Source organism: Bombus vancouverensis, chromosome 3, assembly GCF_051014615.1.
Source record: "Bombus vancouverensis nearcticus chromosome 3, iyBomVanc1_principal, whole genome shotgun sequence".
Taxonomy (NCBI): Eukaryota; Metazoa; Arthropoda; class Insecta; order Hymenoptera; family Apidae; genus Bombus; species Bombus vancouverensis.
In genome coordinates this window covers 15,156,322-15,173,596 of record NC_134913.1, presented here as the reverse complement: position 1 = coordinate 15,173,596, position 17,275 = coordinate 15,156,322, and the positions used below count along the sequence as shown (strand labels likewise).

General features: G+C 34.6%; 3 protein-coding genes across 8 annotated transcripts in view; 2 read left to right on the top strand and 1 right to left on the bottom strand.

Annotated features, from left to right (window-relative positions):
* The window catches only part of LOC117153858 (uncharacterized), a 35,889-nt gene extending 23,565 nt beyond the window's left edge, over nucleotides 1–12,324 (top strand). For all 4 annotated transcript variants that reach the window (XM_033328312.2, XM_033328309.2, XM_033328313.2 and 1 more), the window contains 7 exons: nucleotides 8,135–8,615; nucleotides 9,083–9,564; nucleotides 9,753–9,946; nucleotides 10,094–10,404; nucleotides 10,513–10,569; nucleotides 10,656–10,835; nucleotides 10,942–12,324. In XM_033328312.2, coding sequence (XP_033184203.1) covers nucleotides 8,135–8,615; nucleotides 9,083–9,564; nucleotides 9,753–9,946; nucleotides 10,094–10,404; nucleotides 10,513–10,569; nucleotides 10,656–10,835; nucleotides 10,942–10,983 — 1,747 coding nt within the window. In that variant the 3' untranslated portion in view covers nucleotides 10,984–12,324. The remainder of the gene's footprint in view (nucleotides 1–8,134; nucleotides 8,616–9,082; nucleotides 9,565–9,752; nucleotides 9,947–10,093; nucleotides 10,405–10,512; nucleotides 10,570–10,655; nucleotides 10,836–10,941) is intronic.
* A 387-nt stretch (nucleotides 12,325–12,711) lies between these two features.
* On the top strand, nucleotides 12,712–13,551 carry LOC117153923 (uncharacterized). The gene is made up of 2 exons (XM_033328441.2): nucleotides 12,712–12,891; nucleotides 13,147–13,551. Exons 1-2 carry the CDS (start codon nucleotides 12,809–12,811, stop codon nucleotides 13,280–13,282), a joined length of 219 nt encoding a protein of 72 aa, XP_033184332.1. The 5' UTR covers nucleotides 12,712–12,808; the 3' UTR covers nucleotides 13,283–13,551.
* Nucleotides 13,283–17,148, bottom strand: rnh1 (ribonuclease H1). 3 transcript variants are annotated; one of them, XM_076617473.1, is made up of 7 exons: nucleotides 17,039–17,148; nucleotides 14,744–14,957; nucleotides 14,506–14,655; nucleotides 14,333–14,441; nucleotides 14,108–14,238; nucleotides 13,765–14,029; nucleotides 13,283–13,677 (listed from the first exon to the last, which is right to left on the bottom strand). In XM_076617473.1, the coding sequence occupies exons 2-7, from the start codon at nucleotides 14,848–14,850 to the stop codon at nucleotides 13,594–13,596; spliced, it is 846 nt and encodes a 281-aa protein (XP_076473588.1). In that variant the 5' UTR covers nucleotides 14,851–14,957; nucleotides 17,039–17,148; the 3' UTR covers nucleotides 13,283–13,593. The 3 variants fall into 3 exon arrangements, with proteins under 3 accessions (XP_076473588.1, XP_033184331.2, XP_033184330.2); XM_033328440.2 differs by lacking the exon at nucleotides 17,039–17,148 and adding an exon at nucleotides 15,960–16,308; XM_033328439.2 differs by lacking the exon at nucleotides 17,039–17,148 and adding an exon at nucleotides 15,182–15,491.
* Nucleotides 17,149–17,275: the final 127 nt, after the last annotated feature.

Genomic DNA, 17,275 nt, shown 5'->3' with positions numbered 1-17,275 from the left:
AGTAGCAATTCATTAGTCACGAAAAGGAGACGGTAGACCATTGATCGTTTAAGGGCAACGATGAGATCCTTCTAAGAGAAGGAGAGATTCAAGCTCAGCTTGATTCCGTGAAATATTTCGAGGAACCTGAACGCGTGTGGTTCACCAACGCGCCCGAGAACGTCCTTGGCGCTCAGGGACGCCTCGAGCAGGCGAGAACGCTCCTCCGATCGTCAGCGTTCGCGAATTAGGTCGAGAGGAACGCGAGCGGAGCGGGAGAGCACATTCTCTCGTAACCGTTCGATGTAAATAATAATAATAATAATAATAATAATAATAATAGCACAAGTCTCACTAGCATAGAGCTTTCCTTCTTCTCTTCCTTACTCTTCTATCATTTTGTAATTAATCGTATCGCTCTGAAATTTCCGGAAATTCGACCGACTTCATAACCATATCTCGTAATTTATTGAGATCAGTTACACGTTACCAACATTAGTTACTGGGAAAAACACGTTAGTTATGATCATTGTTTCGCTGCATTTATCGCTGCGATTCTCTTACTGATACAATTTATGGTGGATATATTTAGAATGGATTAAAAGTATCTGACTGTGAAATCTGTAATACTACATCTTAAAATATCTGTTTCTGATTAGTGTTTATGTAGCTTAGCAGTTTTTTGCTATAACGTTGTTTAAAATTTGAGATCCTGTGTTTATATATTCTTAAATGTGTTGCAGAGGTGTTTATAGTAAAGAACCTGTTTGAGTTTTACTACTTTCTAATACGTGAATCAAATTCCTAGAAAACGAGAGGAAAAACGAAATAGGCTACACGCGAATTGTTTTGCTTTATCGTTCCACCTTGGTTATGGTTTCTTCTAACCGCAAGGCTCTAAAATATACCAAGCGGTGAACGATTTCGCGACAAAGCGAAGGTCAAAATCGGTCCTTTCCTTCTTTATTTTCCTTGCTCCCGTGAAAGTCTTTCCGACGTGTTTTAGTAGGAGAAAAAAAAGGAAGAGTCTCTCTCGTAATCATTTGATGTCAATAATAATAGCAACTTCGTCGATGCAGAGGTTTCCTTCTTCGTATTCTTCCCCCACTTGCGCCGCGAAGTCGACCTTTCCGTCGTGTCTTTCCGTAGATCGTGTGTTGCTTACATCGACCTGTGCCAGTATTGTTCTAATTTATTTTCCAGTTTTAAACGACAATATTTGTTTCTTATGGTCTTTCACCGCTGTAAATTATAAAACTGATTAAATTTCTTCGCGCTTAAAGTTGCTAACTTTCCAATTTTAGACGGTTTATTTTTCCTTGTGTTATATATAACCTCCATTTCCTATGTGCATCACAAAGCCGGGCAAACTAGCATTATCGTTATAATTATAATTACTGAGAAACACGACTACGAGTATAACTTATCCGGTAGTTTTTTAAACCGTTCGCATCTTTCACAGTGTAAAGTCTAAAAATTTGCTCGTATTCGTATCATCGATACGATATAGGTTATTTTACCATATCACGATGGAATATCAGTGTTTTTCAATTTAACCATTCTTCGACATTGCTTGCACAAAGTGTGCGCGTGAAAAGTTCTATTTTGAGGAAAAATATCGCGGTTTTAATCGTACACGCAAACGACGATGTTCGAATAGGACTATAACAACCTCGAATAAAACAGAGGAGGTAGTAGAGGGCAGTAGGAGGAGACGGAGGACGAAAGCGCGCGCTCGCTCGCGAAGAAGAAGTAGGACGCCGCTGCAAGGTTCCCTGGCAAGCGTTTAACCTAACCTAACCTAGCCCAATCTAGGCGCGGACGCACACGCGCGCGCTTCTATCTGCTCGCCCACCCCCTCTTGCCCCCTCGAGCCACCGCATAACCACGGCAACCCCACCTAAGCCGGCCGACCTGCTGCACTCCGCTCTCTCCCTCACGTTATCTCTCTTCCTCTCTCGCTGTGTCTCTACGTTTCTACGATCATCCGTCTTTATCGTTTCGACTTCTGTACACGACGGCATTCGCGTTACTCGCGCGAGTTATAGTCGGTTAGACGTCCTTCGTCTAACCGTAAATGCGCGAAAACAGGCTCCGCGTCCGAACTGCGTGTATACGCTAGCGGTTGCCGGCACGGTCATAGAACTTTCGTCCGTGAAACGTGATAGTGCCTTTGGACAAGTAACTTCGCATCGGAGAAAGCGATGAAAAGGATTACGAGACTTCAGTCACCGGCTTACCAACCGCGGCAATAACCATACTCGATCTTTGCTCGTTTCGCGACTCGCTTGTTCTGTCGTGTCCGAAGCTTGCCTTTTTTCTTTCTTTTTGTTTCTTGTTCGCGATAGACGAATGACCTTTCATGATCTTTAACGTTTTACTACCCGTTGTAAAGGAATCATCGGTGTGTGTCGAGAGTGAGTGGCAAGTGGCGAGTGTTTCGCCACGGTGCAAAGACGCGAAGCGCGGCCGATTGGCTACGATCGGCTCCGATCGACTACGTCCGGCTACCTCCGGGGTAGAGGGGTCGAAGAAAGAAAGGATTTGCCGAGACCGGCGAACGGCAGCGGTGAAAAGTGCAAGTGGAGTGTGAACGGTGCATACGAAGTGTGTTTATGCCACTTGGTTCCTGTGTCAACGGTTTCTCGTGGCGAGAGCTCTTTTTTGCCGGTACGCGCCGCTCCAATTCTCCGGAAACCACCTCTCGATGTCGAGGGTTACTTCCGAGAAGATGTAACAATCTGCTGCTCAACTTTCCCGATATATACGTCTAACGTGCGTAGGTTAACGATTTGCATACGGTGTAATTTATGCGTGTATGTTAGCAAACATAAATTCTATGTATCAATTTCAGGTATTTGGTCAAATTCGAGCAGGTTGGCAGTTTGACAGTTAAGTAAGAATCGTAGAGCCTTTGTAATTTCGTGTTTTGTCTCGTGTAAAACAATCTGCGGAACAATAATGACGCTAACTCTATCGATTGTTTTCTTCTTTTTAAGATCTTAATTGTGAAAGTTGCTATCTCGTGACCGATATAGGGACCAGTTTTAGCTTGTGTTTCATCTTGATTCGTGACAGTCATTACCATACTGGTTCGAGGAAAATATTAGTCGCATGGAGCTATTTAAAGAAAATTTTGATCTTGCTCTTGTGTCATGATTCTGCCCCCGTGAAACGTGGTGAAGTAATATTACATTCTTCTTTTAAATATTTCCTGTATTTCCTGAAAAATCGTGTGTTTTAGCGAACTCGTAGTACAAGCTATATGCTATTAGTTTCGATAGTGTATTTACTTGAAAAGCGTTTCCTTAACCTCGATACTTTTCGTAAATCCATAGCATCGATAATAACCTCTCCGTGACCTCGATTACGCGATCGATATTAATCCTGTCGTTATTCTCCTTTGAATCTACTGCGTGAAAGAGTTGCACAAGGACGGCGAGTTCGACTTTACAACGTGTACCGCTACTTTATAAACTCCTTATGATTAACGTTGAAATTAATGCTAATGATTATATTTTTCATGTCTCCTGGCGATACAGTTTTCCCCAGTTTTATTCCTTTACTCGTTCATCCAGAAGATTTCAATTACGGTTTGCCGGCCGGTTTCGCTTTCTCCTTCGCTTTCGCTATCGCCACAGCTAAACAACTCTATGCTCTATTACTGTTTCGTGAAGCCAAGGAAAGCGTGAAAGGCATGACACTCAAACGAAATACAAATCCTTTAGTTAGTGCAGTGTAACGTGATTTGGTGCCTGTTTCCCTCCTGCGTTATCATTTTCTAACTAAAAAGTATTTAAAACGGTGAATTTAATGTTAGTAATCATGACAATGGAATATCATTGTACTGATACAAAGTAAACAAAACGTCGGGTTTCAATATGGATCATACAGGTACTTGGAGCAGATTTCTTTCAAATATTCTCGCCAAGATATTTCAAGTAGAAAATGAATTAAATATTATTTCAGTTTCCTCTGTTTACTACCTTTTAGGCTTATGCGGTATTAGTTATGAATGAGTAAAAATATCCAGATTCTTCTAGTTGTGCCATACAACGATCAAATTAATAGATTTACGTTTGACAGTAGATCGGTACTATCGTTATTCTTAAACAGGATTTTTCCAACTCTTTTAAGTCTATGAACATATTTATGAAATGTATGGTGTCGCTTTATATGGGTAATTGTTAAAGTGAACGGTATCTGATTATTGGCGAGTGCACAAATGCTGAAAACGAAAGTCAATACGACCAGTAACCACCTGTTACATTCTACCTGGAAAAAAAGGACGAACAAGAGAATAATAGTAAAATAAGCATCATGACCTAAATTATATTTTAAAGTTCTTGGCCTGCGATTATTTAAACACTTAACTGGCACGTATAATACCTGAGGAATGTATTTGAAAATTATTTCCAGAGTTGGAAATTTTAATGTTTAACTACTCTTTGGAAATTGAATAATAATTTAAATTAATTTATATTACATAAACCTGTTTAAATACTTATTTAAAAAAAGAGTCGTTGCGAAAATTTATTCTATTCATCGTGCGTAGGAAGTAATAAAAAATTATTCGTTCCTCCTGTAACGAAATTCCAACCAAATTAGCGTGAAGTGAGTCGATTGGACGCATTAGAATTAACGGTAATCCTTTTATTCCGATCGAAAGCCCCGAAGACTCGAAGAAGACTTCGCTTTTCAGAATTGGTACCGCGAAACCTATATCCGCGTCTATAAAGTGCAGTGAACGCGAGTGGGTGCAACGAACTTCGTTTTCCCCCTCTTTTGTCCTCTCTTTCTACCGTCTTGTCTCCCTCTCTCACGTGCAATCTCCCCCTCTGAACCTCCTCCCCTCTTACGAACGATCACACAAGCACCGCGTCTCTCGTACCAAACCAGACACAGGCGTAGGCCTCGAATTTTGGACGATTCTACAGTTTCGTATTTCCTCTCCCCGCACAATGTTTACTTCTCATTAATCTAACGTTTTCTAACGTATTACAGAACTGATATAAATTCATCTTTTTACACGTTAATTGGTTCGATGGCCATCAATGACTCATGGTACTTAATTTTTTTAAATAATTAAAATAAGATAAATTTCACGGACTAAGAAATTATCAACGATGTAAGTAGTTTAGATAAGACTATCAAGGAAAAGTGCGCAAATAGAAAATATGTTGGAAGAATTACATATTGCGTTCTGGCATATTTGAATCTATTGTGGTTTCTAAGACAAGGTATATAAAATTTGCATGACATTCAACCTATTAACGTAGAATTAATATCCTTAATTGTTTTATCATTTTGACAGCTTTCATTCGATCAAATTATTTTGTCGCGAATACCGACATTACAAGAAAACGGTATTTTCTGCTTTGTGACCAGGAGGAATAGTTTGCTTGAGGTTTCCTTTGTTTATAGCAATAATATTAATAAAATGTAATATTTGACAAGACAAATATGATAGACGTTTTCTCAAGTGTCCGTTGAAACAAGGAACAAGAATAGTTCTGAAAAATATAAAAAGTAATTTATTTCATCGAATTTTAATTTATAACTACATTTCCATATAAATATTGACAGTCATATTTTGAGAAACTAACATTATGTTAAATAGCAACAACATGTTAATGAGGCTTACCCATTAGTATTTAAGAAGGCATAAATATTTTATTGCTCGTGTTTTCCAATCATTAAATTCATAATTTAATACACAATCGTCTACTGTAGGAAGGAAGCCTTCGAGGTTTGTGCGAGCTTTTATATTTTTGATACCTGTTTGTTTCGTTTGCTTTGGAGCTACGGTCGTAATCTAAATTTTCAGCGTATTACTAGCTTCATCAACAATCACAACATGCGTTTACAGCTAATAAGATTTTGATATAATATATTCCCGTGGAACCTATATCCGGGATATTAATATGTTAAAAATAGTCGTATAAAAATATAGTACTAAAATACTCCGAAGTTCATAGTTCACTACATTTTGTCGCTTATCATCGATAAAGAATATCGTTAATTCTATATATTGCTATGGTATTTAAAAATCTCCACGAATAGTTACAATAAATAGCAGTGAAAATTACGAAACAGCACATATATAACTTTCCTAAATAATTATAGTTTATTCAGAGATATAGCAAAAAACAGATTACGCGCAAATACATTAAAAATTTTTGGAGCTTCTTTTTTAACATATCATATCACGTTCAGAGTTCGAACAAAATGTGAAAAAAGGTCTTATCATCGTGCGCGATTTTTCATTTCAATTTCGTGTTAAACTTTTTCTTAGAACATTCAAATCCTTTTCGTTTGCTAGATCTCGAAACGTAAATTTCGAAGATCGTAGCAACTTTGTGTCATTTTCGACCAATTGGATTCTCCTAATCTTAAAAAATATCTTGACCAAAATATTGAGACGAGTCTTATTGGCACGCGTCATCTCTTATTACTATTTTACGATAAATAAATGTCGTTTATTTGCTAAAATGAGAAGAAAATGGAAATACAAAATTTGAGAGATCGTAACATGGTTAAAAATACTTTTAATTTCTCAGCGCTTGATACCATAGATTTTTGCAAATGGACTTATCGATTTGTAAATGATAGAGAGTAGATACGTTCCTGTAGAGGAGCGGTCTCTCTTGGAAGCAGGCAGTGGAGCGCATAGGAAGCGCGAAAGCGTTAACCCCACTGTGTGGTCAACCTTCTATTCTAGTGCGCGTGTAAGCGTGCCTCTTGCTGAGGGTAAACGCAGAACGGCCATGCACGCGTTACGAAGACCACCGTGGGTCATCTTCGTCGTGGGAGCAACCCCACTTTCCACTCGTTCATCCGCGTCCGAATATCGATCGAGGGCGCACAGTTATAACAAATACTTCATAGATTTATGTTACAGATTTTCTCAGCACCACTAATATGACGTGTTACATGCAAGTTAGATCGTTAGATAAATTCCCTGCTGGAGAAATTTAATGTTTATTTTCAGTGATTTTAAGAAATAAATCGAATAAATAATACAGCAATGCCAAGTTTCCGCATAGTAATGATAATCTAGGTACATGTTCATGATATAGTACCAGGGTTATTTATGTTAGGAAAGAAATAATATGTTTTAATTAAAGAGCACTAAAGATTGGTGTTTCGTGTATTTTGTATTACATATATATACATGTATGGTAATATATAACGTTGTAATACAATATGTTTGTTTTTGATGTCCTAAGATAAGTTGAAATTTCTATTAACTAGCGTACATAACTACGCTTATATAAATTAATGACTATAATTATAATTGTAGGATAGTTATTCTACAACTCGTGCAACTTGTTGTTAGCGTTTTGTAGAGTTAGAATGAATATTGTGCTGTTTTGCCAAGTGACAAAGTTATCGCACAGTTTAGCTTTTGAGATTGGATTTAAACCTCTTATTAAACAAAAATATTACTTTAATATATAATATATCGGATATACCTAGATAAAACTTAAATAAAACTCTGATGTTCTCATAGTACAATGAAGATAGTGTATTTGTTGCACTTACTTAAGAGTCCTTTATGCAACTCGGTTAATTACACCGTTGCTTCGGACGCGTGGCCGATTTGTATGCACGATGCAAGATATCATGAAAATGATAATATAGATGTATACCAGATGTTTTCTATTGGACGTCCTTGGATTCAATGACAACTATTTTCTATGCAAGGTCAAAGTAAACTTTAACCGACTTATCAAGTTTATCAATGAGATTATTACATCACAGATACTTTTAATCCGACTTATCTATTAATCAACAAATAAACGACATCCTAGTACTGTACTGTAATCAATTTCAAGTGTCAAAAAAATAATAAGAATTTCATCTTAAGTAGTATCTAAATGTTGTTTAATAAACTATTTATCGTATCAATCGGTGTTACACTGCAAGTCACATTGTCACGATTATAGCAATCTCTTGTACTCTCTTATTAGTCATAATGTTAACAAAAAAAAAAAAAAAAAAAAAAAAGAAAAGACAAATTGAAGAACCGCATATAAGCAATACATACATAGTTAGACGACAGAGTTTAGCGAGTAGTACAAGGCCAACGACATAAAATATTCGAAGGACGCTGAGGAAATGCTTATTCACGGGAGAAAACATTTATTTACAGTTTGAACAAGATGCACGCAATGGAAGGTGCGGCTGGTAATGGGAAGAAGGTGGATTCTGCTGAGAAGACGAGGGACGACGAATCGTCCAGGTCTTCGCCAAAAGTTCCTCAAAGTCAGCAGAATGGAGCGGCTCTTCCAGAAGAAACTGCCGCCGCTCCAACCACCATCGAATGCCTTCGATCCACGACGATAAAAAAAGAACCTCTCTGTGATTCAGAACCGGAAGTAGCAGGCAAAAGCCTGTCCTCGGCGGAGACGATGCAACAGAAACCCGTAGTTTCCCGTTGCTCGAAATCGGAAACGGAAGGTAGTAGGAAGAGAAAGTCTACAGATGGGCAGTTGTCGTCAAATGGGAATTCTACTCCGAAGAAGTTCTGTATTGAACAGAGAGAACAATATATCTCATCTCTCGTTGGCTGTGAAAAAGTTACCGCGGAAGAACTTGCTGCGAGGGCTGATCAACTTCGAGCCGAAGTTCAGGTAAATATTGTTTTTCGTTGCTTTCCGCTTAGATTTAATATGTTCAAATAAATCCAGAATTATACAATTGAATCGACTGATAGAAGAGAAGGACAAAAGTAATATTCGTTGCTTTCAATTTTATTTAATATACACAAACGATTTCAGAATTACACGTTTATATCAACTGTTAGAAAAGAACAAAAGTAGTTTCACATTTTAGTCGTAAGTTATTAGTTAAAATCGAATTTAATTATATTTAGAACATTGTTGTAGAGGATATTAGGTTGATATTTATTATATATATACATAGAGAATAGTAAGTACTTTTAATAGGAGAAATTATGTACAGATGTCCAACGTATGTCAGACGTTTTACACTTATTAGATTCAAGAGATGTCAGGTGTTATCTAATATTAGCATAACGCGATATCCAAGAGGTATTTTGGGTACTTAATTATTTCCGTTCTTATTCTTTGCAAAATAGGCCCTAGACGAGTTAGCACGTGCCAAAGAAATGGAATGGAACGAGATTTTGAGCATGAGAAAGCTAAAGGAGGAAGCGTACCTGAGAATTGAGAGAAGAAGACAAGTTATGGGATTTATGGAGGGCAATGGACAATTAGCGGACACATTGCCACCAGCTAGTTTAGCGCTGGGTCCTGAATGGGAAAGTAGCGGTAATACTACTCCGGTATCCAAAGAAAAATTGAGTTTCGGTTCTAAGGAAGATCTGCCTGAAGAAAGTTCTCAAGATTCGCCAGCTTTCAAAAGAGAAAAGGGCTCGAAACAAGCGTCGCAACGCCAATCGACACCACCCAAACAAAGTGGAGAAAATGGCCGGAAACAGGCAGAAGCGCTTAGTCCGGAGAATAGACAAATCGGCGAAGGTCGACAAGGTGCCATTGTCGACGTTAGATCTATCATTGCTGATTACAGACTCAGGCATCCTGAAACGGTACCGCGCAGGTAAGCATAGAATATCAGAATATGCAAATCAGAAAGTATACTACATCAAGTCCTATCAAATCTTTTGATTGACTGATTTCTACTATTTTATATTTGAACAAAGTTTGCACAAGGATTTAAGTTTCCAGGAATAGAAATTTCTCGTGTTTGTGAGATTTATAAAAATTAAATATCTTGAACTGTTACAGAGGTCGAAGAATGAGAAATTCGGTGAATGTTGGCCTTGGAGCTGGTGGAGCTATGGTCGAAACGGGTCACAATGTTGATTCAAGGCCTTCTAGTACAGACTCTTGTAAAAGCAACTCAAACACAGTTGATCCAAATAGTGCTATGAGCTTTAAGGATGTGCTTGTGCAGTTTGCCAAATTAAGTCAACAACAAGGTATGTAATTGCGTACAAAGCCGCACAAAAAAGGACCTTATTCTAAAGGAAAATTTTGAGGTTCCAAGTTTAGAAATTGACTTAACTCTTTCGTAAATGTTAAGTATCGAGCAAATTATTAATTATTTTCATGTAAAATTATTACAGGTGAACCTGTAAAAACTCCTCAAAATTATCCGGATGTGACGCTTCACCCCGTCGCTCCATCTCCAGCGCCACAAAATACTTCACCTCAACAGAGTGGTTCATTACTTCATGGAATTCTCACGAAATCACAATCTCCAAGACCTACTACTTTTTCACCTACTTTAGCTAGATTACTCACCGCACCTGAAAGAGAAAGGAATGCACCAACAGCCGCGTCCATGCCACAGCAAAGTGCGGCAACCCAGCACCTTTTGCAGTCATATCAAGGCTCTAATCCGGTTTCTATCAGTGAGCTCCTATCTTCTTCCAAGGTATTTTATTTTTTTTTTTTATATATAAATCAAACTTTACTCATATTGCATATACAAATTAGTTTAGTATGTTGACGGTACTAATATCATTTACTTTAATATCTTTAGGCTCGAACTGAAATAACGATAACACCAGTGATCAACACTCCGGTTCAGTCTCATGTGGTAAGTGTATACTATAATATGGGATATATATTTTTGCATTTAATGTGGAATATATAGATACATTTTAAAAATATTTTTCTTTGTAGGACGATGTTGAAGAAGAGTCAGCAGTAATCGAAGATAGAGAGACTCGTATTTCTTCGGGTGGCAGGGATGCTAGAGAGGATAGAGATAGTCCGCCACGATGTCAAGGATGTCATGAACGTGTAGCACAGTTCGTATGTGCTGGCTGCGGTCATCAGTGGTATTGTAGTCGTGAATGCCAAGTAAGATTTAAAGCTTATCTCATATACAATGTTTAATAAATATCGTGCGTGAAATATAATGATCAAATTATATTACATTGATTATTGATAAAATTAATAATTTCAGGTTGCTGCGTGGGACGAGCATTCGGAAGTGTGTTCTGGTTAAGGGATGAGCACATATAATATTAATCTAAACCTTCCGTTTATTCGTGGTATCAGATTACATACCCTTTTAACTAAGAATGAATCTAGTCAAAACAAAAATAGGCGAGAGCGTAACACGTTTTGAGTACGATAAGAGGAATGGAGAAACAATGAGAAAGCATTATATATTTTTAAGGACCTTAAAACATGTTTAATCTGTAAAAAATAAGTTTTATTTCTTTAAAGAGAAGAAAAGGAGTCGCCATGATAACGGCGCTTTTCACGAAAGATGAGTATTTACAAGAATGAAAGCATAAGACTTTGGGCACCTTGACAAAGAAAAATTAGGAATCAAGTTGTGACGATCGTTGCTTCACTGTAATCACCGCGTTGCTTTTATTCGTTGTCAGTTCCGAACGATCGTGATATCTTCACGGAAACAAATAGAGAGTATTAACCCTGCTAAATTAAGCATTTAACGTGTATCTTTCAAAGGACAAACTGTTCGTGGAATTCCTAACGTAATAGGAGTTCATGTTGGGTATAAACATTCGTAACAACTTCGTATATCAGATACTTTTTTTAGACCTTAATCAATGCATGACGTACAATGTACGCTAGTCGAAAATTTTCAACTTTTTCCAAACAAAAAAAAAAGAGATGATACCAGAACTAGCTGGTATGTGTTCTTGTAACGAGAAAGAAAGCACAAAACTGTATCTCGTGATGCTGTACATAATTTTATACGTGTTAGCAGGGTTGTTTAGCGTAAAATTTTAAGAGGTTGGTTAACCGTGTGCCATGCGTAAGATTCGTTTCATGGTCAGCTTTATATGTTAAACAAATTTAAGTTGTAGACTATTCGAGTGTTTTTATAATTTCATCATTTTTGCTTCGTTTCTCTATTTTCCTTTCCTTTTTCGTTTCCTTTTTTAACTACGTCCTATTCTTTTACATTAAAATAATATCGCATTTGATGATAAAAATGCAAAGTATACACGGACGTTTTAGCTTTCATGTATTTTTCGACGTTCATTTGAGAAACAGCACGTACAATGCGTACTGAATATTATATTTTATATCACGTTTGTTACCAACGTATAAATTTAGATTTAATGAAGTGTTAGTCTTAGTGTAGATTTAAGATACTTCTTTTTTCTTTTTGCAACTTGTTCGTTGGTAACATATTTGACATGCTTGAGTTCATTTTTTTCTCCTTTCTTCTTTTTTTTTTTAATCAGCATGTTACCTAAACGACAATTGCCCTAGACATAATCTGTAGTCCAAAGTTCCTACAGGTACACGTAACTTTATATATATTTTTCCCAATTATAAAGCAACCAAAATAAAGTTTTTAATCATATTTTCATGAATTTTTACTATCTCTAAACCGGATGCATGCTGCAAATGTATTAACTTTCCCACTTTTCTTGAATAAAAATAGCGAGGTTGATCTCAATCTCTCTAACATATTTTTAGTTCTTGCAATACTCAGTTCATGAATGTCAATGTTTTTTTCATTGTTTTTCTATCTTTATTCTTTAAAGTTTCATAGTGATTACTTTTATTTTTATAAAATATTTTATGTAATTTTAAATAATGGTTGTATAAATATATATAAATTTCATATATTAAATAACATGTATGTAATGCAGATAATAAATTATATAATTAAATGCAATAAAATATATGAATTATTCATATAAAATATTAATTTATATTTATTTTGGATCACTGTTATCATAATTTACTAAAAAACTATTGGCGGCACTGCTACAGCGTTGTATAGAAGGACAGATTTACGCGGCAAACTGTTTCTGTATCATAAGACTTTTTTTATTAATAGAATGACGTTTCCACAAGCTCATCAAGTTGAATTGATAGCACTGGCCGAACTAGCAGGGATTTCAGCAGTTCCAGGAGTTTATCGGTAATAATTTATGAATTATACAAATATAACCTATACGATTATATGTGAAAGCTTTAGTAAGATATAGCTAAAGAGATAAGCTCTTACATGCTATAAATGTCAGCATTTCATAATATATGTAATATTTATCTAAACGCAATAAGTGCAAAATTTGTTAACGCCGTAAAAAAATAAACAAATATAAAAAATAAAATCTTATTTTGATTAGTTGATAATAGTTAAAGCTATTGTGATTTCAAGAAATTATTCTTTCAGAATCATATTGGAATTATTGGCTCTTCAAATATCTCCAGAGGATATATACGTCCTTTTAAAGCAAATATGTCCTCGACCAACAGAAAACCGAGCTGTTGATAATATTGAAGGGGTACCTAATGTAACTACAAACTAATACGCATAATATAATTTAATACAATTTACTACAACCAATACATATTTTTATATAATCGATTATTATTTATGAAATATGTTATAAATATGTTGCAAACATCTTAATTTTTACATTAATCTAACAAAAAATTTTACATTATTTTTCAGTAAAATTAAATATTTTCTATATAATCTAAGGTATCTTAAAATGCATACAAGAATACACAGTGTAATTTAATTGTAAACATGCTGTAAATATTTAAGTTATTGATTAAAAACACATATATTTAATGACTATTTTGTGAATATTACATATGAATATATATATATGAATTAGATATATTTTGAACTTCCTGCCCGAGCTAATTTATCAGCCATTTCATTACCATAAATTCCAACATGACCATTGACATGATTCTGAAACGTTAAAGTACCAATATTCATGAGCTATAAAATATAAGATTAAGGCATTAAGTACTAATAAAATAATCATATATTACTTACCCAAACCACGTTTAGAGGTTTTAAAGCTTCTTCCATTTCTATTAGTTCATTCTTATTTATAACAGGTGTCTTATTTGAAGTAACCCATCCCTTATTTTTCCAGCTATGTATCCAATACTTTATGCAGTTGATAAGAAATTGGGAATCTGTATTAATCTTCAAATTTTTAATACCTGCCTTTCTTGCTTGTTTAGCAGCTACAGTTACAGCCTGAATTTCTGCATTGTTGTTAGTTGCTCGACCAACAACAGCTTCTGATACATTTCTACGGATAACATTTTTAAACAGGATATTTACATTGAATTACACATTAAATATAACTGAAAGATATATTGTAACACACAGAGGATGACTGTCACCAAACCAAACACCTATACCAGCCTTTGCGTTTTTTCTCCCATTTCCAGTACATGCACCATCCGTATATACATTGACAAAACCATCGCCATCCACAATGAAATTTTGAATTAAATCCTAAAAAATTAATGATATAGTGAGATAAATATAAAAATCCATCTATAAAAATTATATGTGAAACTCCATATAAAATATTTTATCTTACACTTACTTTATCTATCCGTATATTTTCATATTTTGTTGAACTTGTCGTTTTTAGCCTTTTTAAACTTGATTGTCCGGTATCAGAGTCTGTACCTTTGTTAATTTGTATTTGTCGTCTAAAATTATTTTCCAATTAATATATTCATCTATGTACACTAATATGTTAAAATTGTGTCATACCTTTTACCAATTACAGGTAATGCATCTTTCACGTCATTTTCTTTATTTGCTTTCTCATATTCTTTAATGAAGCTGCGTGCTTCTGTTTCTGTTTTAAATTTTTTAAATACAGATCCAGAAAAACGAAGCACTTGTTCATGACATTCAGGCCTTATTTGATAAGAACAGTGAAATACAATTTTTTTGAAATAGATTTAAAACAATGTATTAATGCATACTGAATGTAAAAATTTGTTACCAAGTATGATAAATCCCAGGTTTACGACCTTTGGCTACTGCATAATAATATTTGGTGGTCATATTTTTTAATGTAGTTGCCAAATACTCAAATTTGATTACTGTCATTTAATTGTACAATTAATTTATGATGAATATTGTTTATATATTAACTGATTTTATGAAAGTTCGCACATTTAGAGAGAAATATTTCTCATATACACAGTAAATTATTCCTATAACAATACCATAAAGTATGTATTATATATTTTACAATCATATAAAGCATATAACAAGATTTAAACAAGTACAAAAAATAACTAAAATCTAAGATTGTGCAATCATATAACACAAGTCTGACCATTCATATATTGAAGGCAAAGTGGTGAATGCCCACTGAGTGAGTGTTAACTTGAGAAAGCATCTCGCGCGAAAAATTTACAGTACATATAGCACCTACCTATTTGTACATAATCATGCATGGCCATATAAACTTTATAAATTAATTATTAACTTTTGTTAAACATTACATTGTTTTGGCTTCACCTAGAGGCCTAGAGATATACTTTCCTCTAGCGAGTGCCCAGACCTGTCTTTTTTTAGTAGACGGGTAAAAGACAGAATAAGTCAAATTTTGGTAAAAACAGAATACGCTAATGTATTCTACATTGCTGCCTTTTGCTTATGCTTCTAATAATAATATAAGTCAATTTCATTTCTTTCTCGCTTGTTTACTTGAGATTTTAATAGTACATTCAAAATCTAACATTTAATCTTATTACTATTTACTTTAAATACCATACATTTTTCTGTGAAACAAATAATTCTGACTTATACTCTTTTGCCTTTAGAGTTTATAATGTTATAGCTAGGCTGTGGATGCTTATACATTTATATTAAAATATAGTATCTAGTGGGCAAAATAAATTTTTGTGTAGATTCCGCTTTTTTATTTATATTTGTAAAAATGTAAATCTGTGCAAACACAATCACAACTTATAACATATAAACATCATATAAAATAAACCGAATGGAATAGTCAACAAGTCCATATTAATTCCGAAATTATCATACTTATAATTGATAATGATAAATTGGTATTAGTTTAACTACTTATAATATAACTATTAGTTTAAGCTACTTATAAATAGATTATATCTTTAACCATTTAAATTTGAATCACAAACAATAATCTGATACTTTATTTTTTATGTTAAATATAAAGACAATATACATACCGATATATATGTGTCAAATAGAAATGTTCTTTTCTTTGTCTCAAATTTAAATTATTATTTTATTATATTAACTTTACTGTAATTATTACTGTAAGTTTTCGTACTTCTTACTCTTCTACTTTTTTTGTCATTCTCTGGGATTGATTACGTATCAACACAACTTATCTAACCTTTTCCCGTAATTGAAAGCAAAGATGAGTAGGGATATCGCCAATTAGCATGCGAGAATTTAGTCAAAAATACGATCCATGCATTACCGCCTCCAATATCCAAACGGTCGAATTATATACACATTTCTTCCTTCGGCAGTTTTGCTGGGAGAAACGTGCATATACAAAATTTAGCCGAAATATTAACTAATTGCAAGTATATCATCGGTAGGTAAAAGTAGTCGCTTGGCTCTTAGTGCCGATTCGAAAACGAGCTTTCCAATTCCAATAACTTCAAGAAATAAGTTATAGAATATGACAAAAAGGTTGGAGGAAATTGGTAAGTATTGGTAAGTATTAAAAAAATAAAATAGTATAAGAGGTATTCGGAAACTTGCGAAACTACTAAAAACGACATCATTTTTTGAGAAAACCACGATCACAAAACTTGTTAGTAAAAATAATAATTTTATATCAGAACATGATAGCACAGAAGATGTTACAATTTCTCCGGTTCTTGAAACTAACATCATATTTCAGAAATTTGTCGAAGTTGAGAATTTTGAGATTTTGACGAAAACTTTGAAACGATTTTGCAACTTTACATTAAGAGAACATGACTGCATAGGAGATGGTACAATTGAAATGAAATTATATCAAAAATTAGAATGTAGGAACATAAGAATTTATCGAAGTTATAATTTTCGAGTTCTTGAGGAAATTTTTCGTAAAGAATATCCATGTTCTGTCAGCAGAATACAATCTTGTAAAAGATGGCACTATTACAATTATTGTTGGAATTTGACATGATTTCTCGGTATGTGCGAATACTATTTCGTGTTATTTTTTAATACGATTCTTCTTGCAACGTCGCGTGTTTTTAATTATTTTCCGATGTATCATACATATCTGTATGTATAGTATACATACCGTATAATCATTTTCAGAAAGATCATTACTGTTGGTTGTTGCTATCTGCTACTCGCCGTGATGGCTGCTTGTGGTATCGCCTGATTATTATTTTCATTCGCAAAGTGGCCTTGTTGTATTTGTTAGAGAAAAAACAATGTACTGTTAATATTTAATTAAACTGTAAGCAATTTTTATATTTTGTTCATCCTTGCCGATCGTTGGTAACCCTTCATTATGCCGCGCCGTCGATACGAA